Source organism: Cylas formicarius, unplaced genomic scaffold, assembly GCF_029955315.1.
Source record: "Cylas formicarius isolate icCylForm1 unplaced genomic scaffold, icCylForm1.1 PGA_scaffold_2__14_contigs__length_35257938, whole genome shotgun sequence".
Classification (NCBI taxonomy): domain Eukaryota; kingdom Metazoa; phylum Arthropoda; class Insecta; order Coleoptera; family Brentidae; genus Cylas; species Cylas formicarius.
The window spans coordinates 17,047,725-17,074,050 of record NW_026844319.1 but is presented as its reverse complement, the minus strand read 5'-3'; the positions used below and the strand labels follow the sequence as shown (position 1 = coordinate 17,074,050).

Below are 26,326 nucleotides of genomic sequence, written 5' to 3'. Positions count from 1 at the left end.
AATCGAATGTTGTCTATGGCCTACCGTGCCAGTCATGTATATAGGACAAACGTCCCAAAAACTTTCAAAAAGGGTTGCAGGGCACAGAAGTGACTGCAAAAACAAACCCAACTCAACGAGTTTGAGCAAACACGTGAATGAGACAGGACACAAGGTTTCCTACGATGAGGTTTCCGTTCTGGACGTAGAGTCGAGTTTGTTCAAGCGTAAATTCCTTGAAATGTGTTATATTTATAACTGTGACAACAGCATAAATTTCAAAAAAGATTTAGAGGGGTTGAGCGTTATATATACGTATTTACGCAGTCAAAAAAAAGAATAAATGACCATCATTTTATACAACAAAAGTATAGTGTTATTGTTGAATTTTCCTCTCACCTTTTAATACTCGTTATACAACTATAATGTTAAGTCAATATCCATGCGTAGTGAATTTAATTATTTACGTTGGTAGTGGCGAATGGCCACACTTTATTACTAATTGTCACCTCCTCTACTCAAATGTCATTCAGACTTAGAAAATTTGTTGTTAACATGGCGTTAATATTTTAAAGAAACAAAAAACTATTTTTAATCTGTTGTGTTGTTGTTTTAAATTGTAATGTAATGATGACTGTCTATTAGTTTAAACTAATCTTTTATCGCTGTATTTTAAATAATAACGATTTTTAATGTTGACAAGAACAACATGCCGGCCACTTGCTTTTGGATTGATAATTTAGACTTTAAATTAACTGCACATTCTGTAAGTATCAATAGACTATGAATTTTAACATTAAAAAAGTTTTGTGCTTTTCTTGCTCAATTTGGGCAATGTTATAAATTTTAAGTATCAAAAAAATGTAATAGAATGTTTTTCCATATATTTTTGTCTTCCTGATGAAGCCTACAATCCTGGGCAAAAGCTTCAAGCATAAGAATAAGGGCTAGTTGTGAAAAAAGCACCTAAGATCTTTTATTGCTTAACTCTAACCTAAAAAAAAGGGATATCTCAGTGTTACGTATTTGACTTGCTTATATATATATATATATATATATATATATATATATATATATATATATATATATATATATATATATATATATATATATTGCGGGCAATACAAACAAAAACAAATAACGCAAATAAAAAATTCTAAACTAATCGATTTACGTAAACCTGATTCTATAGCCACAAGCAATTGGTTCGCATTGGTTGAAGGGCGCTATTTATTTTATGAATGACTTTTATGAACCCTTTACAATTTACACGAATATAAGTAATATTCAATTTATAACATATTTTTCCTCATCTGAGTAACTTTCTTTTCCTATTGATATTATTATTAAACGGTCTACCCTTCCATCAACCACGATATCAACCCAAATTTTTTGTTCTTCTTTGGTAGCATAGATAGCTGTTCGTTAGTATTCGGGATCACTTATATAATCGGTTGTAACAGCAATTTTACATATTTCATTTTGAATATCGTGTGTGTCGTCTTCTAGCTACAAATCCTTTCGCTTGGGCCCATATGGGATCAATGAGGGTTGTTTGTGGACAGCACCTAATAATATTGTTTAGTTTTTCTACTATATTCATGGTGTTATTTTATGAGTCTGAAATGATAGATTGCATTATCCATAACGACTACTGAGTCAGTAGGCGGACATTTCACCATTTCTCGAAATTAATATTTGGAGATATTGGCATTCATGTCGATGGCATTAAACCATATTTTAGTAATCCGTCTTCGCTTCCCATGTGTACCGTTAGTCCCCTTCCTTTTCCCTATGGCTCACCCGACGATCAGCTTGCTTTCCATGAAAGCTAGTAATATTTTCATCTTACCACATTTTTGATTTAACATAATCCTCATTAGTCCACGTTTTCTCAAGATAAAAAATAATTCCTATGCTCAAGACTGCTCTACACATTTTAAGTGTTTTCTTCGCCAGCAAACAATTTAGTTTGTCTCAAGTAAAACAACTTTGTTGTTTCGATTTTCTGAGGCAAAATTCATATCCTTGAATACTTTGCATGTTAAAAGAATATTGCCCTCTTGTTCAAATCCTATAAAAATTTTATCAAGGGTAGAAAGTGCCAACTTTTTTTAAATTATATTTTGCGTCATCGTCACTGATTATTCTGGTCTGTTTTGGAAAATTTCACAGATCATTTTTTGGCATCGTAAACCCAGGCTTATCCTGTCTAAGGCAACCGAACATTTAAGACAATGACTTTTTTGTTAGAATTAGCTGCAATCGAATGCACATGATGAACTAGATTAATGTTAAAATTTTTAGTATACACAGGAGTATTTATTTATGTTCATTGGTTATCTAAAACATTGTGCAATTTATATGGTTTTAAGAGTTAACTTTTGCCTTAAATTTGGTCGTACTGAAGGGACTCCCCCTTTTTAAAACTCCGCATGTTTTTCGAACAGACCTTAACCAAGCGCAAAGGCGGTACCTAACTAAAACGTCAGCTAAAGCTTTTTTTTTGAGAAAGGAAAAAAATCCTCATAGAACCGCTCGGTCGGTTATAGAATGCAAATGACAGAAACGGGACAAAATCGATTGAATTGCTAATTCGGCGGTCCTGATCGAAAATTAACATTTTCAATCAACGCGAGAGTTTTTTGTTGCAGCGCGTTATAGGCTTAATTAAGAAAAAATCCCGTCTAATTGTCTAACCCGCTTAATATTGGTGGCTACAAAAAAGAAATAATTGTTCGATAAACGAATATTAACGACCCGTTTGATTGATTTATTGGGAATGATATAGGAGCGATCCAAAATGAGTGGCAACGCCGTCGATACGGAAACGACAGGCCCGGCTTCGGGCCCAGTTTTAGGGCGTCGAAAAGTTATTACTAACGGTAAAAGTAAAATTATCTTGGCGAGCAAAAAGCAGATGCCAGGCGACAACTACCGTAACTTAGTTTAGAGTTGCGAGGTATCTTTAATTAGTAATATTCGAAATACGTTATAAGGTTATAAAAAAATAAATATAAAACGCGGCAATGTTGTCGATTCGTTGATAAATTAATCTAAAAACCAAGCGTAGGGTATACCGCTTGACACCCGTTAATTAGCCATGATTTATCGGTCATCATTTGAAAATAACGGACTTCAATGGACGCGAGCTCGTTATATTTTCAATCGTCGAGCGTTTGATTTATCTGGCGGACCAATCCCGTGCGGTTTTGTTCTTCGGCAGGAAGAGCACTTTGGTCGTGGCAATAATAAAACGCCATTGAGAGAGTCTTCGTGATGGATGACGTTATCCGGAGCTGATTGTCGCAATAAATTCCGCGTTTGTATAAAGGCGGACCCGTGGGCACAGACGACGTTACCCGAAGAATGCCCCGCAAGCAGAGTTGCCACATTTGAAATGCAATAAGCGCAGAGCAAAGCAAAACTAAGTAACAAAGGAAAATATAATTACAATAATACAATACTTTCGAAGGATACCAAATTATAAACTAGATGTGATGTAAATAGTTATATTTTTACAATTGTTTTCAGAAAATTGTTATTTTTGATTATATGTTACACCTCTTCTATGAAATCAATATACGTAGTCCCCCTTGTCGTTGCTAGGTGGCACCACAGCTTTAAAGCAGAACCAAAAACTGTGGAATAGCTTACCATACTCGCCATCTATGGTCTTAACCTCATTCCTCTTCTTGTGCTTTGGTGGCACAAGTTCATTTTTTTCGGCGTAGGTTTTTTCAGCTTTTTTCAGCGTTTTTGGAAGTTGGAAGCAATCGTTTTGTGATGGGGTCTTCCTTACATATGGTTTTATATTTTTTCGACATTGAAAAAATCTAGTTGTCTGGTTCGTCCGGTTATGGATGAACTACTGGTGAAGGCTCAACCTGATTTAACTCTGCATAAATAAGAGGATGTGAACTAATCAGTTTTATATTGAGAGGACCAGTGCCTTAACAGTGAGTGACTTTCGCTTACTTATTACATTGTGGATAAAGACAGATTTAGAGAATTGTAGTGTAGACATTTCTATTTCTGCGGCTCATAGTACTCGACATTCTTCAACATTGTCTCCGTTTTGTACAGGTCTTTCAATTGATATGAGTCGAAAAACGGCAGGTTGGTCAGAACGCTCTAAATGTTTTGCCCTTTTTTATAATAGACCTATTTGTACAAAGTGACCTCTTTTGTAAATGCCATATTTGCAACTTAGAATTTATTTTTCAGAATGCTTGTGTTTTCTTGGACAGCCATATATTTTGTATTTGTACTCGAGGCTTTCATAAGGTTTGGATTTCCTTATATAGTCGAATGAAATCGTTTTATAATAAATTTGCTGAGTTGCCTTTCAAAGTCTACCTATATTGATTTCATAGAAGAGGTATAACATATAATTCGATGATCAAACGAACTTACCTGGCAAGTGAAGTTCGATCGTAATTATATGTTACACCTCTTCGTGGAAAGCACCAATTCCCGCGCAATGTACTGTTCTAAACAGTACTAAAATACCTTTTGGATTTATAAACAGGCTTTGAAATAGAATACCAGGTATGGTAAGTTATTCCACAGTTTTTTGACTCTGCTTTAAAGCTGTGGTGCCACCTAGCGACTAAAGGGGGAATACGTATATTGATTTGTACGAAGATAAATAACATATATTACGATCGAACTTCAGGTAAGTTCGTTTGATAATCGAAGACTATTCCAGAAAACCTCATCGGCGGCCACGTAAGCAATCGCATTCGCATAGCCTAAGAAAAATCCTTATCATGACAGCATTTGTGTAAAGTAATAAAATAGAAAAATCGTGTGTAAAGTTAATGTGGTGTGGTAAACAAAGATGGTGTAACTGTGCTTGCGTACACCACCATGTGGCGAACCTATAGAACTTGTATGGGCACAAGTGAAGTTATGTGTAGCAAGCCATGACACGACATTCGAAATGAAGGATCTTAGCAATTCAGGAAAATTGGCCATTAGAAAAGCGGATAAAATTGACTACTTGACAGATTTTTTAGGTAATAATACGTTTAATAAAAAATAAGGCTACCTAACACTATATATATAATGTCTAAAGTTTGATTTTTATATCAGCATATTATTTTGTTGAAATAAAATACTTTGTTTCAGAATAATTCTACCATTTTGGTTGGTGGTTCATCGGTGTTGGATAAACATAGCCAAAACCCAAAAATTCACCCAAATTCGGGTGGCATTACCTGCACTTGACAAAAATTGAAGTGGCTAAAGTATTCTTTTGTCACTCTGGAGTGCCCTTGCACACCTAATGAGGTTTTATTACCTACACCTTGCTTAGACTTTAACAAATTTAAATTTCTTAAGATGCGCTAAGGCTTTTTGAAGTTATTAACTACCGTTAATTTTAAGAAAAATTTTCATACACTCGAAACTAATTTCCATCATTTTAACTAATGACCGATTTGCTTTAAAATTTTGTGGCAGATTTGTCAAAAAGGCTGCGGTAATAAATACACAGTCGTTTATTATTTGTGACAGCATATTTGGTATAATTTATATTAAAACAGCAATGAATTAACAGAAAATTATTTATTTTTGTTTATGGTTATAGACAGGCAGGTAGAATTTCACACAGACAAACACAAGGTAATGAAAAAATCAAGGACCATACAACAGATTATACCACAATGATATGAGAAAATTCAACGAATATGCTTCGGAAAGATTAAGCGGCAACGCTGTCCATGCGATCCGAACGGGACCGGCTTAAGGACAACTTTAAGCAGCGACATTTCGATAATAAAAATATTTAACAAAGATATAAAAAATCGAAAATGTTTGGATGGAAATTGAAAATTTAAAAAATTAACTTATTATTTTGTATATGTCTCAAATACATTGGTGTGATTTGTGAAGTTTGACAGTGGCAGTGACCAAAATTATATTATAATTACCATGAATCCTACTGACGATGGGGAAGACACCATAACAACTAAAGGACACAGAGGAAAAAATATGAATATCAGAAAAATAAGTTTCTGATAAAAACAGAATTTAAAATTTGAAGACATCGAAAATACTTGTCTGAAAATATATTTGACTCAAATATTTTACTCTTACAACCTTGTGGTATAGAGTGTGTTTATTTTTGAAGATAGAAAAAAACTATTTTGAGTTAAATGACATAGTGTCGACAGGTGAAATGGAAAAATGTATCATAAATAATGTGATAGGAATAATATTTATTTAAATGTAAAAAAAAGCATAAAAAAGCAGAAAATTTCGCTAACACAGAGCACGAGAAAAACCAACATAACCATTCAACGCTCAACTAACATGAACTACTGAAATAGTAAAGTAGTACAAAGTAAAATGAGAAAGAGCACCGAAAGAAAAAAAGACAAAACGCGATAGCAATATTTATGGACATACATCTATCTAAAATCCAGTGTGGCGTCCGACTCTCATCTATTCTGATTGGTTTTAATATTTTATGGGATTCTCCTAGCATTGCACCATATTTTTTCGCCATTATCTTAAAATCGCAATTTTTTCCCCTGCTCCATTCAAATATTTTTTACAAAAAAAATCCAGCAACTAAAAAATGTATTCAAGAAAAATCCGAAAGGCCGTAAAAGTCATATATATCTTAATGCAGGAAAAGGACAAGATTAGTGGCGCACATTTTTAGAAAGTTTATTCAACTTTTGTGACCCTGTATCTCACCCGTTACCGTTTTATCAAACGTTTTTCATTCCCAAGGGGAGAAAATCAACAAGTGCGCCCCACCCCCCCTTCGCAGAGCTAACAATAGAACATTCGACCAATAAAATCGACATATTTTCGCCGGGGACGCAATTTCCGCTCCGGAGACCGTAATGGCGTCGGCGGACTAAATTTCATTAACCGGATATTCCTGTTTGTACAGTCCGGCGAGTTCGCCAGACCCGGACTCGGTTTGTTTTGCTATATGGAAATTTTTAAAATTAATTTAAAAAGAAACAGGGATTTTTAATTAAAATTAACTGAATTTTTTACAAAATTTGAGACTTTGTAGGTATTAATTTTACTTTTAGGAACTCTAATAATTTTGTTTTTCTGAAAGTAAATGTTATGTATGTGCAGATATTCGAAGTCTTCAAACAGAAATAGATTTAAAAAATAATATGGGCCGGTAATATCTACCTCTTGGCAACATTCCCACGTACCAAAAAGGGGGAACCTGTAGGCATATTAAAATTTTAAAATTGTACCTGTGCTCACGGGAAGTAAACGATTATTGTTGACTTTCACGCATCATGTACCATGTCGCGTTATTAGATACGAAACTAAATTTTGAAATTGGTATTCGGAATATAGTAGAAAGTAGGAATAAAAACAACTGTTTTTAGTTAATTTTGTTGTTTAATCGTAATTTCTATCATGTATCATATGAAATTAGTCATTTTTAAGAAACGTTGTTTCTCATAGCCCAAATTTTGATAGAAAAATTATTTCATAGGGCCAAATAGCCTGCATTGCTTTATTCTTATGCATGCTGTGTGCCATAGAAACACTCGTTATATGCTTAGCTATGGTTATAATGTTTTGTCGATTTGTTTCCTACATTAAATGTGATAAACTAACACCTTTGACCCATTCTGTTTACAAACAACCAGATCTTTTTTTAATTTTACAAAATTTTAAACAGGTAAGCTTTATTACCTTTACAGTGTATTATGCAACAAGTGTGGTAAACAGCATTTGAGTCACGAGCTTATTTGGAACGAGCGGAGCGAGTGTTTAATAAATGAGTCAATTAACTTGTTTACCAAGCGTGTTGCATACTATGCTTTTTCTTTTTTGGGTACCGTTTTTTTCAAAACAATACAAATACATACACTGATATGACTTTCAGAATCGACAAACGTCAAAATTCAAGCCGTGCGGTAATACCTCCGAAAACATCCCATTGCTCCGCACGCGAGATCGGTCTAAAATTAGGTATTTTACGGAAAGTGTTATTTTACCACGGATCCGGATATTCCCGGATATTTCAGGAATATTACCCCACCGGTTTGGGAATAATCGGATGTTTTCGGAGATATTGTCAATTCTAACGGTCATGTCAGTGAATGTATTGGCGTTGTCTTGCATAAATGTACACAAAAACTACAGGTCGTATAAAAAGTAAAGTATACAATACGTTAGGTAAACTTTATAGGTCACCCGTTTATTAAGAATTCGCTCCACTGCGCTTAGCTCGTGTCAAATAAACTCTTGACTTAAATGCCGTTTACCACACTTGTTGCATAATTTTCTACTCTCTACTCTGAAATACCGATCAATTATGCACTAATCAGGCGTCAAAATTAATTCGATTGCTCCCAAATCCGTGCGTTAATATAACGGAAATGTACCAAGGGATTCGGATGCGTGGTACAAGAAACTCACGTCGTAAAGTGACGTTTTCCGTACGCTAGATCGGTGTTTAATTAGATATTTTCCAGAAGAGAGTAGAAAATTAGTGTATTATGTAATATGCAATTTATTTGGCACGAGCACAGCGAATGTTTAAAAAACGAGTGACTTAAAATGTTTACCAAACGTGTAGCATACTATACTTTTTCTACGACCTTTAGTTTTTTGGGTATAGTTTTGCAGAACAACACGAATATATTCACTGACATAACTGTCAGAATTCACAAACGTCAAAAACGTAAAAAAAACATAAACTAAAACGAATGCTGCTATTTTACATTATTTATTAACTTAAATGCTTCTTATATATACCTAATATTACATATGTATAAATAACAAATAAGAACTTTTTATGTACATAATATAAAATATTATATTGTAATATGTTAAGTGGATTTATTAATTTACATTTCATATGAGCAAACATACCAGTAGATAAAATCAAATATAGTTGCTACTTTTTAAAATAGCCGGAGATTAATTATTGTACGTGTCAATTTATTTTTATTAAATTCCGATTCATACTTTAATAACAGTTTAGATATATCTTTAGCCATGTCACGACTGCTCAAATTCAGAAAAAAGGTTTCTAAGCCTCTCAAACTTCCACAGCCTTCGGTCAGGTTTGCTATATTGATGCAATGTCAGGTCAGGTCAGGGATACATTTCCTAATTAATGAAAATTGTTTCAGATCCAAAAAGTATTACTTAAGGTAGGAACCAGTTGGGCAAGGGGGATATACCCAATATCACTTGTCTATTTTCTTCATCTTATGGGGGCTTTACACATGCAGCAAGTCCGCGCGCAAGTGTGTCTAGATAAGACCGCGAGCAAGTGCGATACGAATGGCGGTCACACACTATTCAGGTAAACGTCGAGGTTCATCAGTTGGTGGGAGCTGCTACTGTGCGAAAAATTAACGTCGAAGAAATGTGTGTGATTGCAACCGCTGTCGTTCTTGCAGTTTAAAGTATGGAAATGGGTGACGCCGTGGTTATCCAAACATGATACATACTCGAATGTTAATTTAATAAATGAATTGAGATTAGAACCGGACGATTACAAAAATTACCTGAGAATGGAATGGAATGGAAACAACTCCGCATTGAATTATTTTTTTTTTGATAAAGTCTTCCTTTGCTGTATCTTAATAATGTGTTCATGTTTCTTTGACAGTCTAGAATTTGCCATTTTTTCCAGCGACTATTCTGCCACGAAAACAGTCTTGGCGCGAAACCTAAACAAAGCTGAACATACACTGACAAGTTGGCCTTCGCACTTGCTCTAAAAATCAGACACAATCTGATTCGCTTCGAGTCGCGCTTGGAACTGAACGCGCCGTGAGTTTTGACACATACACTTCGCGTGTCTCGACCTGTATAGACAAGTCTTAACACTTGCCTGCATGTGTATAGGGCCACTTTAGAATCAGACTCGCGCAACCACCCTGTCATGATACCTCCTGCGATACAAACTTTATATCAAATACACATTGAAGAGGAAACTTATCATTAAACTGTTCCGCAAACTTCCTAGTGCTCTACCAATTTTTTCACATCCATTTTTTTTAGAGAGAGTAAGTCGTTTTCTTGTTAATCCACTAAAGCATTTAAAAGGTAAGGCAAATATGGACTGCAACTAAAATGGCAATTAAACCAAAATCATGATAATTGCTCGAGGGCTTGAACATCTTCAAGCCACCGGAAATTTCGAATTGCCAAGTTGTTAATACGGTAATATATTTATGATAATAAATATAATAATATATTACAAATAATCGCGACTGCAACTTGCAAGAATTGAGAAACACCTTTTCTTAAGTATGCGTCAGGTTATCAACATCAAAATATGGTGTTGGCGTAGTTGGCTATAAGTACCATGGACAGCTAGGCATACAACTGCTTCAATATTAGATAAAAATTAAGCTCGAACACCGTTTATCACGTGCTCTGAAATTTTTCAAACATGTAATGCGCCAGGACGATGTTGAACGACTCATTGTGCAGGGAATGCCGCATATCATAACAGTATCTAGGCTAGAGAGAGCAACTAGGGAATCCCAAAATCGACAAACGATCAGTGGCGTTATAATGAACTTGGACGAGACATGAATCCATAACAGCTACTACATATCATTCACGACGTTAGACTAAGAAGAGAGTAGACTAGAAATTCCACAGCATGCGAAATTTCTTTGAAAAATTGTTCATTTTGTTTCGCTAATTTTTACAGCAATATTATTACTAATAAATGCGCTTATTAGAAAAATCTCGGTACCGAGGATTACGTCACGTTCTCTCTCGACATCGAGACGGCCGTCGTAAAACATAATAACGAAAAATTATGCATACCAATGAGGCGATCGTAAATAAATAAACGAAATACCCGTATCGGAAATAATTATACGCAACAAACACCCACCGTCCAAGTATTCAGGTTTAATAAGAAGGTTGGGAGGGGACCATGGAGAAATGCGTACAGATTGTTAATGTCGATGGCGTAAAATATGGTCATATCGGAACGACGCCATAAATTAAGCACGCTTATGTAACATCAAAATGATATTACCAACGGCCTCCGATTAAAATATAAATCAAACCGAATCAGATTATCCGAGACGCTGTAATTTGACGTTTGAAGAGTGAAAAACATTACACAAACATTGATCATTTTCATTATTATTATGAGGAGTTTGGTTAGTTCGTTAAAAAAAGGAAAAGTTTACAGAGTAATTTAAAAGTTGGTTCGTTAGAGGACACCCGCTCAACTACCTTGCATAATGGTTTTTATTTTTCGTCTATCGGTTTGTTTAGTTAAATACTGCTAAAAAAAATTGCGTGTGAAGCCCTGTCCATGAACCAACCAGGCGGATTTAAAATGCACATGCGCAAGTTACAAGTCTTCTGGACTTTTGCGTCCGTTGTTGATCAATAGAACTCGCTGACGTTTCGCCTGAAACTGGTTTGCATTCCACTCTGTACGTGCTTATATACTGTTTGAGAAAGACAGAGCTAAGATTATGTTGTTGTTTACAAATTTCTATGGATTCTCCCTTTTCCTTTGTGGTAGAAGATTTGATTACATATAACAATTTAAGTTTGTTCGAATAATATTTGATGTCCGGTTTTATGATTTTATTCAGCAACTCCTGATGAGTGTATTTGTCGTAGTCTTAACTCACTTTCATGTTGTTTCAGATTGGTTGATATTTTTCCACCTGTCTCCAATGTGGTCTTTGTTGCATGTACAAGGGAATGCTGAAAACTCCTGGTGTCTCGAACGGTATTTTGTCTTTGATCGATCGAGAGACTTGCGAGCAAGTGGTAAATCTAGTTTTAACATTATGTTTCTTAAGAACTTTTGATATGTGGTCAGTAATGTTTTGAATGTAAGGAAGGAACATAATACCAAGTGTGGGGTTACTTTGTGACTGTTTTTTTAAGAGGTTGTGAAAAAATTATTTGATGCAAGAACAGATGTTAGCTGGAGTCAATGAGGCGGGTTGATATGACAATGCATTAGACTATCGGTCTGTGTTCGTAGGTTTTCTGTAAACTGAACGACCCAATGTTAGGTCGGATTGTTTATAAATAAGAGTGTGGAGATTACTATTAGTTTCCAATTCAATGATAAATCCTATATTATGGTATATTTAATCTCTATACTAAGAAAACCTCGTAGGGATTCTTGACCATGAAGCCAAATAACAAAAGTTTCGACGTAGTTTTGGATTTAGATGGAGTCGACTTTCTTCTCACAAACTTACATAAATATATTTGCAATGACTGGTGATGACAGGGAACGCATAACTGTTCCTGATATTTATTCATAAATTTGACTTTTAAAAGACTCGTATTTAACGACTCTAGTGTTTCAAGCGGTATTTTTGATGGATCGAAGATGTTGAGAGATTTTTGAACAAGTGGTAAATCTGATTTTAACATTATGTTTCTTAACAACTTCTGATTTGTGCTCAGTAATCTTTTGAATATAATTATGGTTCACAGTGGCAAGTGTGGGGTTGCTTTCTGACTCATTTTTGTTGGCAGATTGTGATAAAGTGTATTTTGCAATGGAAGACTTCATCTTTTTTTAAGGCTCTGTAAGCAATATGATAACCGATGATTTTTGGTCTGATTTGCTAAAAGTTTCGAATTCAATAATAAAACGTATATTAGTTTGTGTAGGGATTAAATAGTTAAGAAAACCTCGTAGCAATTCTTGACCATGAAACCAAATAACAAAAGTTACCACGTAGTTTTGGATTTAAATGGAAAGTGTCGAGAGCTTTTAAAATTGCGTTTTGCGGCATATAATGACCTACATAGTCACCGACCGATCGTCAATAAATTTGGATGGGGCATTTTTATGGCAGTATTTTCTCAAAATATGTCCAGATCTAATTAAATATTCGGGCAATACGGAGTCATATGTGTGGATATCGCTGTTTAGAAAGAAATTGGCGCAAAGTAAAGGTTACTGAGTAAAATGTAGAGGAGCCGAAGATCATTCCGATCTCTATGGAAATATCATAGCCACCTGAGGCGCATCAGTTTTTATCGTAGTAGGGCACGTATTATCTAATAGCTACATGGTTTAGTGAATCGATTTAATAAACTTTAATTATACCATCGCTTTACTGCATTATTACTGTATTACTTTCAGAAGACTATATGAACCTCAAATAGCAATCCTCTATGTGTATGTAACTGAGAAATTTTTTTAAAAATATTTATTCCAGTAATCTTGTGAAACGTTTATTATTTTTAATAACCTGATATGACAAAAGGAATTCTACCATCTAAAGTCGTATACTAAAATCTGTTTACAAAGGGTTGGTTAGTGGTTCAATTTAGGATTATAACAATATGTGTTTTGGAGGATTTATTTACTTGTAAATTCAATTATATAATAATATATCAACATATGACAAAAATGATGGGTAAATATTAAAATGATATTTCAAAACAGTTCCTTTTATTTATCCTTGCGAAAGCTTTCCTCTCGATTATTATCATCATAAACAAGAGTTCGTATTTACTTTCCCTTGAAATTAAAAAATTAAGATTTAAACATTTTTAGAGCAAACAAATGGAGTTCAACGTTGTCTATGTTACAACACGTATGTATCGTTTATATTTGGTAGTTATTTGTTATTAGTTATTAGTCTATTTAAAGATATAGTAATAGTGGTATTATTTTTTTAGTGTTATTTGGTATTATTTAGGATTTAGTTTTATTAAATTAGTTCTTAGAAAAAACACCAATTTGTTACAAAAATATCAAACCTGTCTTTTAAAATCACGCCTCTTTCAGGTGAGAGTTCTCATGTCGTTGCCGCAGCTTGCTTTTAATTCGCAAATTGTAAATTGCCAACATCTACCACTGTACTAATATAATATTTATTGATATTTATGCGGGAAAAAACGAGGTAAATAATCATGACAAGAATCAATCTTAATATACCGATCTTGAATATACATATATTCAAATATTCGAAATATTCAACTTTATCATGCGAACATTCTGTATATTTTAGTATTGGTTAGATTAGCTTGGAGTGTCTTAACAATGCAACACCCATAAGTAATTACAAAATGTTTACTTACGTCGATATGGTGTTCCACAAAAGAACATGCATGAAGATTTTGCTATCTTATCAGGATTTCTACAAGTAATCATTTCCCGCAAATTTAATTATTAAAATATATAAGTACAGACTATAATATTGAATATTTACTTCTAAATCCTCAACTTATTTATTTGTTATTTAGTTATATGTGCCGATTATATAAGTATACCAGTATACGGGTGATTCAATGCTCGGCTGAAGATTCGTTAGAAAACAAACATTTTTTTGTTGAAATTTGGCAAAGTCTATTATAATAATTAAGGGCTAATTTTGCTTCAACTAGATTCAAGTTAAGAAGTTCAATATCGTCCCGCAAGGTACACTAACGAATAGTCTTTTTAACGCCGCTGATATTTTTGGAATTATTGTTATTTACTTTATATAAGCCATAAAAAGTACAACATTTCCGTTTCTAGAGCTTTTTCGTATCTTGCATCGTTTCTGAGAGAAAGAATTAAAATTTTAGGTCATAAAGTAAGGATTTTTTGTATGACTATTCCGTCGTCGAGCGCTGGCGAATGTTTTTTGAAACACCCTGTATAACCTAAAACTTCCTACAAAAAACTTTATTTACTGACTTGTGACGTCACTGCGATCCTTTTAAATATTGATCTATCAGAGGAAACGCTAGTCGTTTTAAAATTATTTTAGAATTTGGATTTTTTTGTTAGTTAAAATGGTTTTGAGCTTTCAATCATCCAGATTTCGTACGTAACCTACACCCATAGTGACATCGCTTAGCGTAAACTGAAAGCGTTGTCATTTCTAAGCGCCGAACTGAATTAGCTCAACCGACTCAAAGAAATTCTATTGCCACATACATGGGAACTGAACCATTCATAAATATTTGTTTATGCTGGCTGGCAGTTTCGATTCATTTTACGAATGAATTGTCATGTGTCCTTTGATTCGCGCCAATTTCATTTGCAGCCATCCACAGCCACCAAATATAATTCCGCACGAGGCGAGCCTACGAAACCGCCGGAGTAATTTGTCAGTTTTCCAATCATAAACGCAGGTGAAAAATAGCATTAAAAGTTTATAGTTTTTGAGACGCATGGAATCCAAATATGTAAAGAGATAAAAAATGTATATGCAATTTCGCAAAGAATCAACAACGCGGACCTTATCTAATACTTTAAAAACGATAAGATTGCGCGGAAATACGAAAAGTCGATTTTCCGAGAAAACATATTTTTAGACGGCAACGGATTCGTAGGCTCGCAGGGGGAATCACGAGTAAAGAACGTTTCGCGGTTTTTGGGGTCAAACGAGCCAAGTATGCTATTTTTTTTGGCGATAAAATATTTTACAACGTAGCGATTATAAAGAGAATAAAGTTTATATCTTCGGTTTATGGTCGGACGCTTTATTACGAGAAAACCGCAAATTTCTCGGAGCTAATAAGAATTTCCAGCGACAAAACAATACGCTCGTTTTAATTCGAAAGCCGTGCGCGCGGGTCGAATTTTAAGTGGGCTTCCGGTGTGCCTGAAAAATTTCCGAATTTAAAATAAATTTTCGACACTTCCACCTTATCTCAAATCATTTTCAAGCCGCTAGGCAAATATAGCAAACTTTATTCAGTAACTATATAACGAAAGTGAAGAAAAATTTCAATTTCTAATTCTATATTGATAAATTTCAAATTTCAAATTCAAGATATATTGTTTATTGTAAAAAAATCTATTTAAAATAAATTTTTGTCCTTTTTTGGTAATGACGTTCCATGGCTAATTAATACAAACGTTTAATTACGTCTTAGAATTTTAAATAATATATAGGGTATGTGAAAGTTTTGATCATTTTGGTGTATTACTTTATAAGCACTAATCTTAAATGCCCTGTATACTATGCAATAAATTTATGTATAAATATATAAATTTTTTTATAAAATTTAGTGATATATTTTGGAGAAATGAAATATGCAAACAAGCACTTGCCATTTAAAAAAAAATACAAACATCAAATTCAGGCTCACCAACCTGTACAAGTTCAGGTTTTTCGGACCACGTCCTGGAAAACCTACTTGTCTTGAATTATCCCGGATTTTTCAATATAGTTATATTTTATCTCCCACTTGACCGAAGGCACCTCATTTTATAAAATACAAACATACAAACCGTAATTCCATAGAAACAACTATAGTAGAGTTCTACTTGACAGCCGAGGAATACCTCTCACAATGGGAAACTCCATCGTCTCAAACGTTGGATACATTTAAACGGGTATTACTTCAAAACATACCACATTACTCAGAAATTCAACCCCGCAATGAAAACTATTTTATTGTAAAATGAAACATTAATAAAGGAATTTGTAACATATGAAAAGTTGTCAATGACACCAATGTTTGTGTCCGATAGCTTGAAGTTTTTGAAAATTGTACAAAAAAGCAACTGGGGTTTAAAAACACTGTTTTCAATTATAAACAACTTTTTGGGTAGCGAAAAAAGTCAAATTCATGTGAGCACGTTGAAATCAGCCGTCATTAGAAGGTGTAACGGGAATTTAAGTTGCGGAGTTTTACAAATTCCTTTTAAAAGCAATAGGTGGTCAAAATAAGTGTTCTTTTAAACAATAGGTGGTTTTAAAAAATCATTAGACATTAAAATTTAGTTCGTATATATTTTCAATACATATTTTTTTTTCTACACAAAAGTAATAAGTTTTTTGTTTTTGTTTTTATTTTAAAGGGTCGGATGTAAGTGTCCTGGATTCATCTCTCTCGAAGTTGGTCACCTCGTCACATTAATTGCACAAGATGAAAATAATTCCACAGATATTAACAAATATTAACCCCGGAAATCCCAACCCGATAGAAACATTGAGAAATAATATAAACCACCTTCTGTTATAGTGATCTATCAGTAGCATTAATTTATATCGCAAAAGAGCTATCTTCATTAGCACCCCTCCCGCTCTAAATAAAATAAAAGTTGCACAGAAACATTAACAAAATTTTGTAAATATATAAAAATGATACCATTACTATGCTAGAAGCGCTAATCTAAACTTGCTCAGGAATGCAGAGGCAGAATACGTTCGTAAGGTTCCAAGGTGTTGTGATTTGATAAGACAATTGATCAGAGCCATGCAAGTGGCCCGTTTATCCTGCGATGATACCTTATCACAGAATTTCTAAGAAATATCAAACAAGAAGTAAAGACAGAAGTAGTTTCGATTCACTAATTCTTTTTAAACATTCTATTGCTATATGTACAGGGTACATTTGTTTTCGTATACAAATTAAAACTTTGTTATTTTAGAAATATATTGTATATTGAGGTATTTTAAAATTCTCCGTAATTTTATAGGAATATTTAATATATAATAAGCTATACCTAATTGTTATGTTTCTTTGAATTTGATGATAAAAGTGACTTTTGCGGGCCTGAATATATGTCGCCACTTTTGTTGACTCTGATATTAAAAAAAAACCTAAATGCATAACAATTTTTATAATTTTAGCATAAATAGCATTTAAAAAATTTTGACTGTGTATAAAGTTCTAAGAATTTTATATTTCGAATTATTGGCAATAAATCTGGTCAAGAAATAACGTAAAGCACTAAAGAAATGGCACCTACTACAGTCGTTTCACAATTTTTATAAATCTCAAAAATTACCTGGAAATTAAATTATTAAAACAAAAGTTTTTAAATTTGTTTGATGTCTCAAAATAGACAAAAACCTACAAGAAAGCACTGTTTTCAATTAAATAATGGCAAATTAAAAAATATATACAAAAATTCTATATATTTCTCTCTGGATATTGCACATAATAAACTGTGCTTTTAATTTATTTTAATTACTATTAGTATTTTCTCCCTTATTTGGTTTATTTTTTTTTTACAAAAATCCTTTAATAGACTAAACTGATTAAGGTAGATGAAATAAAACTGTTAAAAGAGTAAGCCGAAACAATGACGTTTCTGTAGTTTTTTTTTGCCATGTTTGGTGGTCACAGCATTATTTCTATTTGAAAAAGTGATTCTTTCATTTTGATTGTTAATGTTATTTTTAAAATAGTAACACATGCCACTACATAAAAAAATACATAAGAAAGGCTTTAAAAGGCAGAATTCGTCTTCTAAAAAACTGCGCACCACTAGAGCAAGCCGATTAGGAGCTCAATTCATTGAGCCCGAAAAAATATCCAACCTTCCCATAAATGAGGTATGGTCTGTTCATAGATATAAGAAAGTGACCAATTGCTTTTGAATGGGATTATCCAAGATTATTACCTAAAGTTTCGGAATTTAAATTCAGGTAAAATTGTTTTCCGTAATAGAAAATAATTTTATATATTTTTATATTTTATATAAATTAGGATTTACAGAGAACAACAAAGGCCAATTATTTACTTGGATGAAACCTGGTTCGACACTTATGACACCCCGGAAAAGGGTTGGGTTGACTCAACTGATAAGTGTAAAACAAACGCGCCATCAAAAAGAGGTAAAAGGATAACTATTTTGCATGCTGGCTCTAAAGATGCTTCTCTGGATTACCATGAAGACACCACCGCTGATTTATTTGAAAGTTGGTTTAAAAACAAACTAGTTCCAAACATTCCTCCTAATAGCGTAATTGTAATGGACAATGCAAGTTATCACAGTAGACAGTTGACTAAAACCCCTTCCTCATGTGACACAAAAGCAACAATCCAAAACTACATGTATAATAACGACATTTATTTTCACGAAGATTATAGCAAACAGCGATTAATTGAGGTTCTACAAAGCTTGAACCTACAAAAGGAAAACGTCTGTGATAATTATGCAAAAAATCTAGGGCATACAGTTTTAAAGCTTCCACCTTACCACTGTATAATTTATTCCCATTGAACATGTTTGGCACCAACTGAAATCTGCCATTCGTCGTAACAATATTGTTCCCCGTGTTAATTCCAATGTCCTCAAACTTATAGAAACCGAAGTTTTTAACATCCCTCCACAAAGTTGGGTAAATTCTGTTAAACATATAGAAAAAGCAGAATAATCAATCGTATATCCATATTGCAAATAATATATGACAAATAATAATTAGAACAGGCGATGATAGCGATAGTGATACTGATATATTATGTGAATAATTTTAAGTAATTTAAGCAGGTAATAAAAATAATTTGTAATTTTATTTTAGATTTAAACATAAATACATACATAAATAAATAAATAAATATTGTTTACTATATTTCCCAAGAAAACCCCAAATAATTAAATTCTTAGCAAAGTACAGACCTGTTAATTGGTATCAGTTAGTCACTTTCTGATATCTATGAACAGACTTTACTGTACTTTCTCGAAGTACAAGGCCCTTCTAACAGAGGGAGCGCGACAGTGCAGGGCAGAAAGTTCCGAAGAATTTGGAAAATGCATTAATATAGAGGGTGTTCTATTTAAAATAAGAAAGTTATTGCTTACCCACGAAAATAGAAACACGCTATATATATAACAAAATGATATTTTTAAAAGTATAAATCTCTCATTAATTGCGCATACTCACGGACCACTGACAGTTTTGATTAGTTAGTTTTGTATTCTTTACACCCTTTGGGTTATGGTGGAGGCCAGACATTCACGCATGGCAATAGTTGAAAATTGATCAATTTTCCTCACAACATCGATATCGGCTGCGTTACCGCAACCTTAGGTTCGATAGCAACGATAGGTTCGTTGAAATATTGAAAACAAAAATTTCAATTCCATGTTAGTGACTGATTCGGCTGGTGCGCTTCGGGACAAATCTTTTATCGCCGCCTCCTCCGTCCGAGTGACAATGACAAGTTAAAAATTAGCGTTTTAATTTGTGCCCCGCATAACAACGAAGCGGTTTTTGCCGTATCATCTATCCGTGGCGGTATACCACTGCGAGCAGGGCCGAACATTTTAGAATTTCAATAATATGCCACGTCGGACAGAGGAGGAATACATTACACGTCACACAAAAAGATCCTAGCTGAAAAATTAATGTTAATAAACCGAAGAACGGCGATTGAGAGAAAGAGAGAGGGAGACGCGTTTTCCTTTGTCGCGTACTCGCCGGGATTCTTTTGCCCGTATCGCTGGCGGAAAAAATACCGCGGCACATTACAACTACGCACCTACCTCGCTTTTAACATTTTCTGAACACCAGCCACTCGAAAGATGACTCCGCCGTATTGATAAACACCCGAAAATCAACCGAAAACTACAAAAATCAAAAATCTAATGCGAGGATTTGACACACGCGACGAAATCATATTCCAACGCCAACTCGGCGAAAGCTCAACCACGCGAAAAATTCAAAAAACGTAATAATAAGACAATCAAAGCAATGTTTTTAGAGTCCAATGCCCTTTTATAAATATACACATAAAGAGTTGGAAATTGTTGGGAAAATGTGATTTTTATGAAGTTTTCGTATACGTTATTATACAAATCATTGCCTATTTTAAGACACTGCTTATGTAAATATTTTAAACTACATTCATATCGATAAAAATCACTAATCCCTTATAGGTTACGAGATCACGGTGTCGGATAAATGTATTTTATTAACATTGATAACAAAGCAACTTTACGATTTCGTATAAACAAAACAAATAAATAATAAATAGCATAAGTTAATCTAAATTTCGACAAATATGAGAAATTTTTAGACAAACGCCATTTTCGGACCAAAGGCAAAGGAATTCTTGGTAAAGTTCGCCCGCTTTATCATGACCGGTAAGTGATAATACTCATGTAACACACGTACCACCGGAACTACAGTTATAAAAATTGGAGACGACGAGTTTCTGATAAAGCAAGGATAAAGAAAGCATTTTTGAAAATTTTATGGAGTAAAAATAAGTGTTGGAAATAAGTGTAGTTAATGAAATTTTAAAGATATTCGGAAAATATCGTAAAGGATAAACCGAGATCAGAAAAAAGCTCTTTCTGTTTAATTTTTCCAAAGATTTTCTTGAAGGTAACTTTTTTTCTGGCTTTATACATGCATACATTTAATACCTTGAAGTAAAACGAACCATTTTGAATACTCTCTTTGTTTGGTCTGTCTAGTTCCTCTTCACTTTTTTTCCAAAGTCTCCCTAAAGTGCTCTCTGAAATAAAACAGGTATCACAAGCAAGACCGGAATTGGTTTCTTCCAAAGTGAACTTTTAACACTAAATGACATTTTCTAAGACTGCACAAAATTCTCCGCAACCTAAAGTTGCTGCTTTCACCATTGAATAACTCAGTAAGAAATTATTAAAACCACTTGCATTCAACATTTAGCAAAGGTACCTCGACCCAAATAAAAATGTTGATCAACACGGTTTTGTGATGCAAATTTTATTTAGATTTAAAGTAATGGGTATTCTTTTCTTTGTTAAACACCTTAATAATAATATCAAATAAGTATAACAAGATTTCGTTTTATATTATTTATAGATTTTTCTACAGGTTTGATGTTCATTAATAAACATTGTATAAAATAGTAAATTATTACCTTGCAATGGCATACATGTAACCGCAAAAGAAAGTTTATTTCTTAAGTAAGTAAAACATTTACATCTATTGCATATTGCATGATCTTATTTTGTTTTCTAAATAAATAATAGCTGATCGGGTTATTATGTAAATGAAATATATTAATAACATTCAAAAATAAAGTAAGTATTTCCATACAATAAAGAAAATTATTAATTTTATTTTAGCACTTGTATGGCAGGATAATATAATTCATAAAGAAGCTGCAATCTCTAAACTGGAGCTACTAACTAACCAAAACATATACAGGGCGGTCAAAGTTGGAATTTTATTCCGAATTTTCTCATTAATTGACAAAGTTTTTACAGTATACTTATAAAAACTGGTAGTTTTAGGGTTTTTGACATGACAATCATGAACTTCTTATTTAAATAAATCGAATCAACTCTCTAGTTACGATGACTTATTTACAATTAAAAAAAAAAGTCTTTTTCTGTTATTTTTTTAATAAAAACTTAAAAGATGAGGGAACAATAAAAAACCAATATAAAGTTTAAGTCGACTGACATTTGCTTGAGCAAAAATACAAATTACTATAAGAAAAATGATTACATCGCGGCATTTAATGATTACCAGCTAATACGTTTGCATAAGTAGTAACACGCACACAAATTAGTCAAAATTTAATGACGTGTAAACTTGTCATATGCTGACATAAGCCTACTTAGAACATATTACTAACATCGTTTTATTACTATTACTGTTATTACTACCAAATTATTATGACCAAAAATTAATTTATTTAAACTAAGCACCCTCTATGAACAACGTCCAAATAAGTATTATATTCGTAATTGCCATGTCAAAAAATGTAAAACTGTAAATTTTTATTATGATAGGTACCACACATTCTCAATTAATGAAAACATTCGGAAAGAAATTCAAACTTTAAACGTCCTGTATCTCCCAAACCAGTATATCTTAGGCTCTATCATAATATTTTCTCTCTAGTATTTCTAGTTCAGAGATTGCCAATTGTTTATGAACAATCCTGCATATTATTTAGAACTACAACATGAATCATCAGTTTGATATTCACAAAAATAAAAAAAAACATATTTCTTGTTTTTAAGAAATAAAAAATATTGGCAAAATGCGCACATTTAAGTGAAGACCTGTTTATTTTTCTTTTTTTAAATGGTGCTGCTGAAAAAGTGACTACTACTATTTGCTGACAATACGCTTTTTTAAAACGTTAAAAAAGACAAATATTTTGAATGACTAAGTACATCAAATTGCCTGTGCTTTTTTGGAAGGTTTTTTAATTTTATAAATTCATAATTACATAACTTTTTTATACATTTTATTTTTCAAACATTTAACGATAATATTGTTTGATACTATCTAAATGATTTTAGTAAGACTTACATCGGTTAACAAATTAATTAAATCAAGAAAGACCATTGCTAGCTATATTTTTTCTATTTTAAAATTTGCCTGAATTTTTTAGTTTTACTAGCCCTGTGAACATACGCAGTTTAAGATCGAAGAGAAATAATTATTTGATAAAACGTATTGACTTTGAAAAAGATTTTGATAGTATTGGAATCAGCAATCAGCAATGAAATAGAGATCAAGAGGGGATACGTCATGGTTACATTCTGTGGAGAAATTTTTAACAAAGCCAAGAGCGACAGGATGTCAGGAGTGATCATAAATGGAAAAACTGTTACTAAAGCGATATATGGTGACCAGCCTGGCCGGAAGTTTATTCCAAATATGAATAATTTGTTATCTTAGCAAACAATTCATTTTATTTGTTAATTTTATTAAATAAACAATATTCTCAATCGTTGCTTTTGATTTTACTTTAAAGCGGAAAACCTCACCAATGTCTAAATAGCTACCAAGACACGGCAAATCGCGAAATTGCGAAATGAATGGGACATTAATAATGCCGTTTTCGTGCATATTTCAAATAATTATTACATAAAGAACGTACTTGAGTTTATATAGGGTAACCTTGACATTACGCGGATTTATTTTTCACACGGAAAAGCCACGACGCACGTGTTCCCTTTTTTTCCATTGCAGCGAGCAGCGGCGCCGTTATCAACAAAAACCCGCTTTCCCTCGTCAAGAAAACTCTCTCTCACAAGAAACGAGTTATCTTCCATCCCAATAACCAGTTTAACTGTCCACAGAAGCCCTGAAAGATTTCGTGAAAATTCTGCCTATTTACACTGAGCCAGAACCGTTGGAGTGTTAAGAGGTAAGTAGTGAATAGAAAGTGGCACCTTCGTCAGACTTTATTACTCCCTTTTAATTATGGGGCGAGTATACCAAAAAGTCGTCGTAAATATCTCGACGCTTAATTCCCCCCGCAGACGTAAATCCCAATTATCGACAATTTCAAAAAATTGATTTGATTAATCTAGCGTGGAATTAGTTCCCGAATGGGTTCGGTTCTTTGATGCATACCAACGGCTAAATCTCTTTATTGAAGGAATTACAACAATTTCGTGTTTGTCTGCTCGTCAAAACATTATCTCTCTGTTGCGGGATCAAACCAGAAACACGGAGAACGGTATGATCGAGACGAATCGATTGTTTAACTACGAATTACTGTTAATCCCGAGCGTCTTTAAGGCAGGGAGCGTTCCTGCGAAAGCACGTTAAATTTTTTAAATCCTCGCTAAGGCGCGAAACGTTCGTCTATGACATTTTAAGTCGGCGGTCGCGTTAAGCTACCGTAATGCCGATGGCGTAGGACTTAATCTCTAATGCCTAATGGAATTCTTCGACTAAATCGTATTTTCATTGTTCTCTCTTTAACATTTTGCAATAAAAGTTTTTTTTAATTTATTTTTCGACACGTTTTGAAAAAAAAAAACGAAAATCCGCTATTCGTGTAATGGCAGCTGTGAACGCCTGCGCGGTCATTCATCGAAGCAGATGCAATGAATTGTAGTTTCCTACAATTCATTGCATCGGCTGCATTTCGTAAGTACCATGGACCATTGGACAATTTACCTACAGGAAACTTAGCTGTGTTTAAACGTGGACCTTGACAACATTGTATTCAATAACAGCAATTGCGGAGAACGTTATCAGTCACTTTTATTTATTTGTATTAAGTAAGCACATTTTTTGCAAAAACGTTTTAAATATTGTTGAGATAAATTATGCCAAACTTACATTACCTCGTGTACGCTGGGGTTAGATCGAATTTTGTAACCAAAAGCAGAAATTGTTTCATATTTAGCAGGATATTTTCCAAAAACGAGCAAAACGAGACCAAACCCAGGCCACAAATAGTGGTAAGATTCCTTCACAATGATGGTAACTCAACTGAGCACCACCAATTCCCTCAAAGCTGGGAGATGAGTCAGTATTAACCAAAGCCATCATGCAAAAATTACATGATTTCTCAACAACAAACAAACAGCAACAAAACTGGTTAGTAAAGATGAATTGAGCCAAGTCTATGGCCAGCGCACTGGCAACTTTCAACTGATGCCATCATTTCACCAAACAAAATTCTATTTTATGTTGTATTCCGTACATATTGTAGGGAGTTTTAGATCGGAAGTAACATCTGTAACTTCTTTCTCTTCTAATGCCTTATAAGACCTACTATATAAGTAGGTTGCTATTTATATTATGCTATGATAGGTAAAAAACATTTCGTAACCCCCACCCCGCCATCTTTACCTAACTTTTATGGTGAAAAGCGTTTATTTACTAACTGATCTTTCGTGGTGTCAGAAGCTACGAAATTACCAGTTACCAATTACAATTCCCGAGATGTCCAGGGAATAAAGTTTGAGCAAACTTAGATATTACAAAGCCCACCACCTATTTTGGTGACAAGATTTACCTGCATTTGAAGTATCAACGCGTCCAACAGTGGCTGCGGGTTGTTATTCTGGCAGTGACTCCAGTACTCGCCCTGAACCGGCACGATCTGATCCTCCGTCGAAGAAGTATCTAGCGAAGGGGCCACGCAACACGCCCCTGTATCCATAGTACCCCCGAAAAGGGGTCTCGCACACCGCACTCTCACTCAAAAACGAGCAATTTTCATTTTTCAGAGCGATTTCCAAAAATATCAACAAAAAAACGTGTCGAAACTAGCGACTATACGTGGAACGTTTACGCGCCTATAATTATTACGTTTATTGGTGGAGCGTAAACATAATGTATGCGGAGAGGGAGTGATGAGGGGCCGGAGACAGATCCTTGTGGCAGTCCACAGTCCGCGGTTGGTCGGTGCAGTTGTTCCTCGCGGTTCAACTCTGCCACTTTCGCGACCGCGACTAAAGCGTATAGCAGGATACGATCGCGCGCGCGTCTTTCTGATAGCAGGAATAGGACGTGGGAGCAGGAGGAGCGATGGCGCGAGGGACGCGCGCCGTCGCGACGGCGCAGGCGTCCCCCACTTCGTTCCCGGTTGCAAATGGTGTCTATCGATTTCAGTAAAGGGGAGGAGCGACCTGGAAAAACATTTTCTACGGTTTCAATTTCGAGATTTTTCATGGTTTTATAAGTCGTTTAACATTTACTGATAAACTTGTAAACTCCCTTAAAATCCATTTGAATTTTATTCTGTGTTATGTAATACAAATAATGATAATTAATCTAAGGTTATATGCAACCATTACCGTTGATAGTTCGAATTGGCAGCCAAATTAGCCCACCAAATTAATTTTCGGAACAGGGTTGAATAAACCATAGGAAGTATAAGCATTTGTAGGTTGCATTGCAATTGCAAATTTCCTGCCATTTAGATAATTAAAGATCATTCTATA

General features: G+C 34.0%; 1 protein-coding gene across 1 annotated transcript in view; it reads right to left on the bottom strand.

Annotated features, from left to right (window-relative positions):
* LOC132698562 (dendritic arbor reduction protein 1-like) overlaps positions 1–25,820 on the bottom strand; it is a 359,652-nt gene extending 333,832 nt beyond the window's left edge. The window contains exon 1 of the mRNA XM_060664720.1: positions 25,396–25,820. Within this exon, the coding sequence (XP_060520703.1) occupies positions 25,396–25,542 (147 nt within the window). The 5' untranslated portion in view covers positions 25,543–25,820. The remainder of the gene's footprint in view (positions 1–25,395) is intronic.
* Positions 25,821–26,326: the final 506 nt, after the last annotated feature.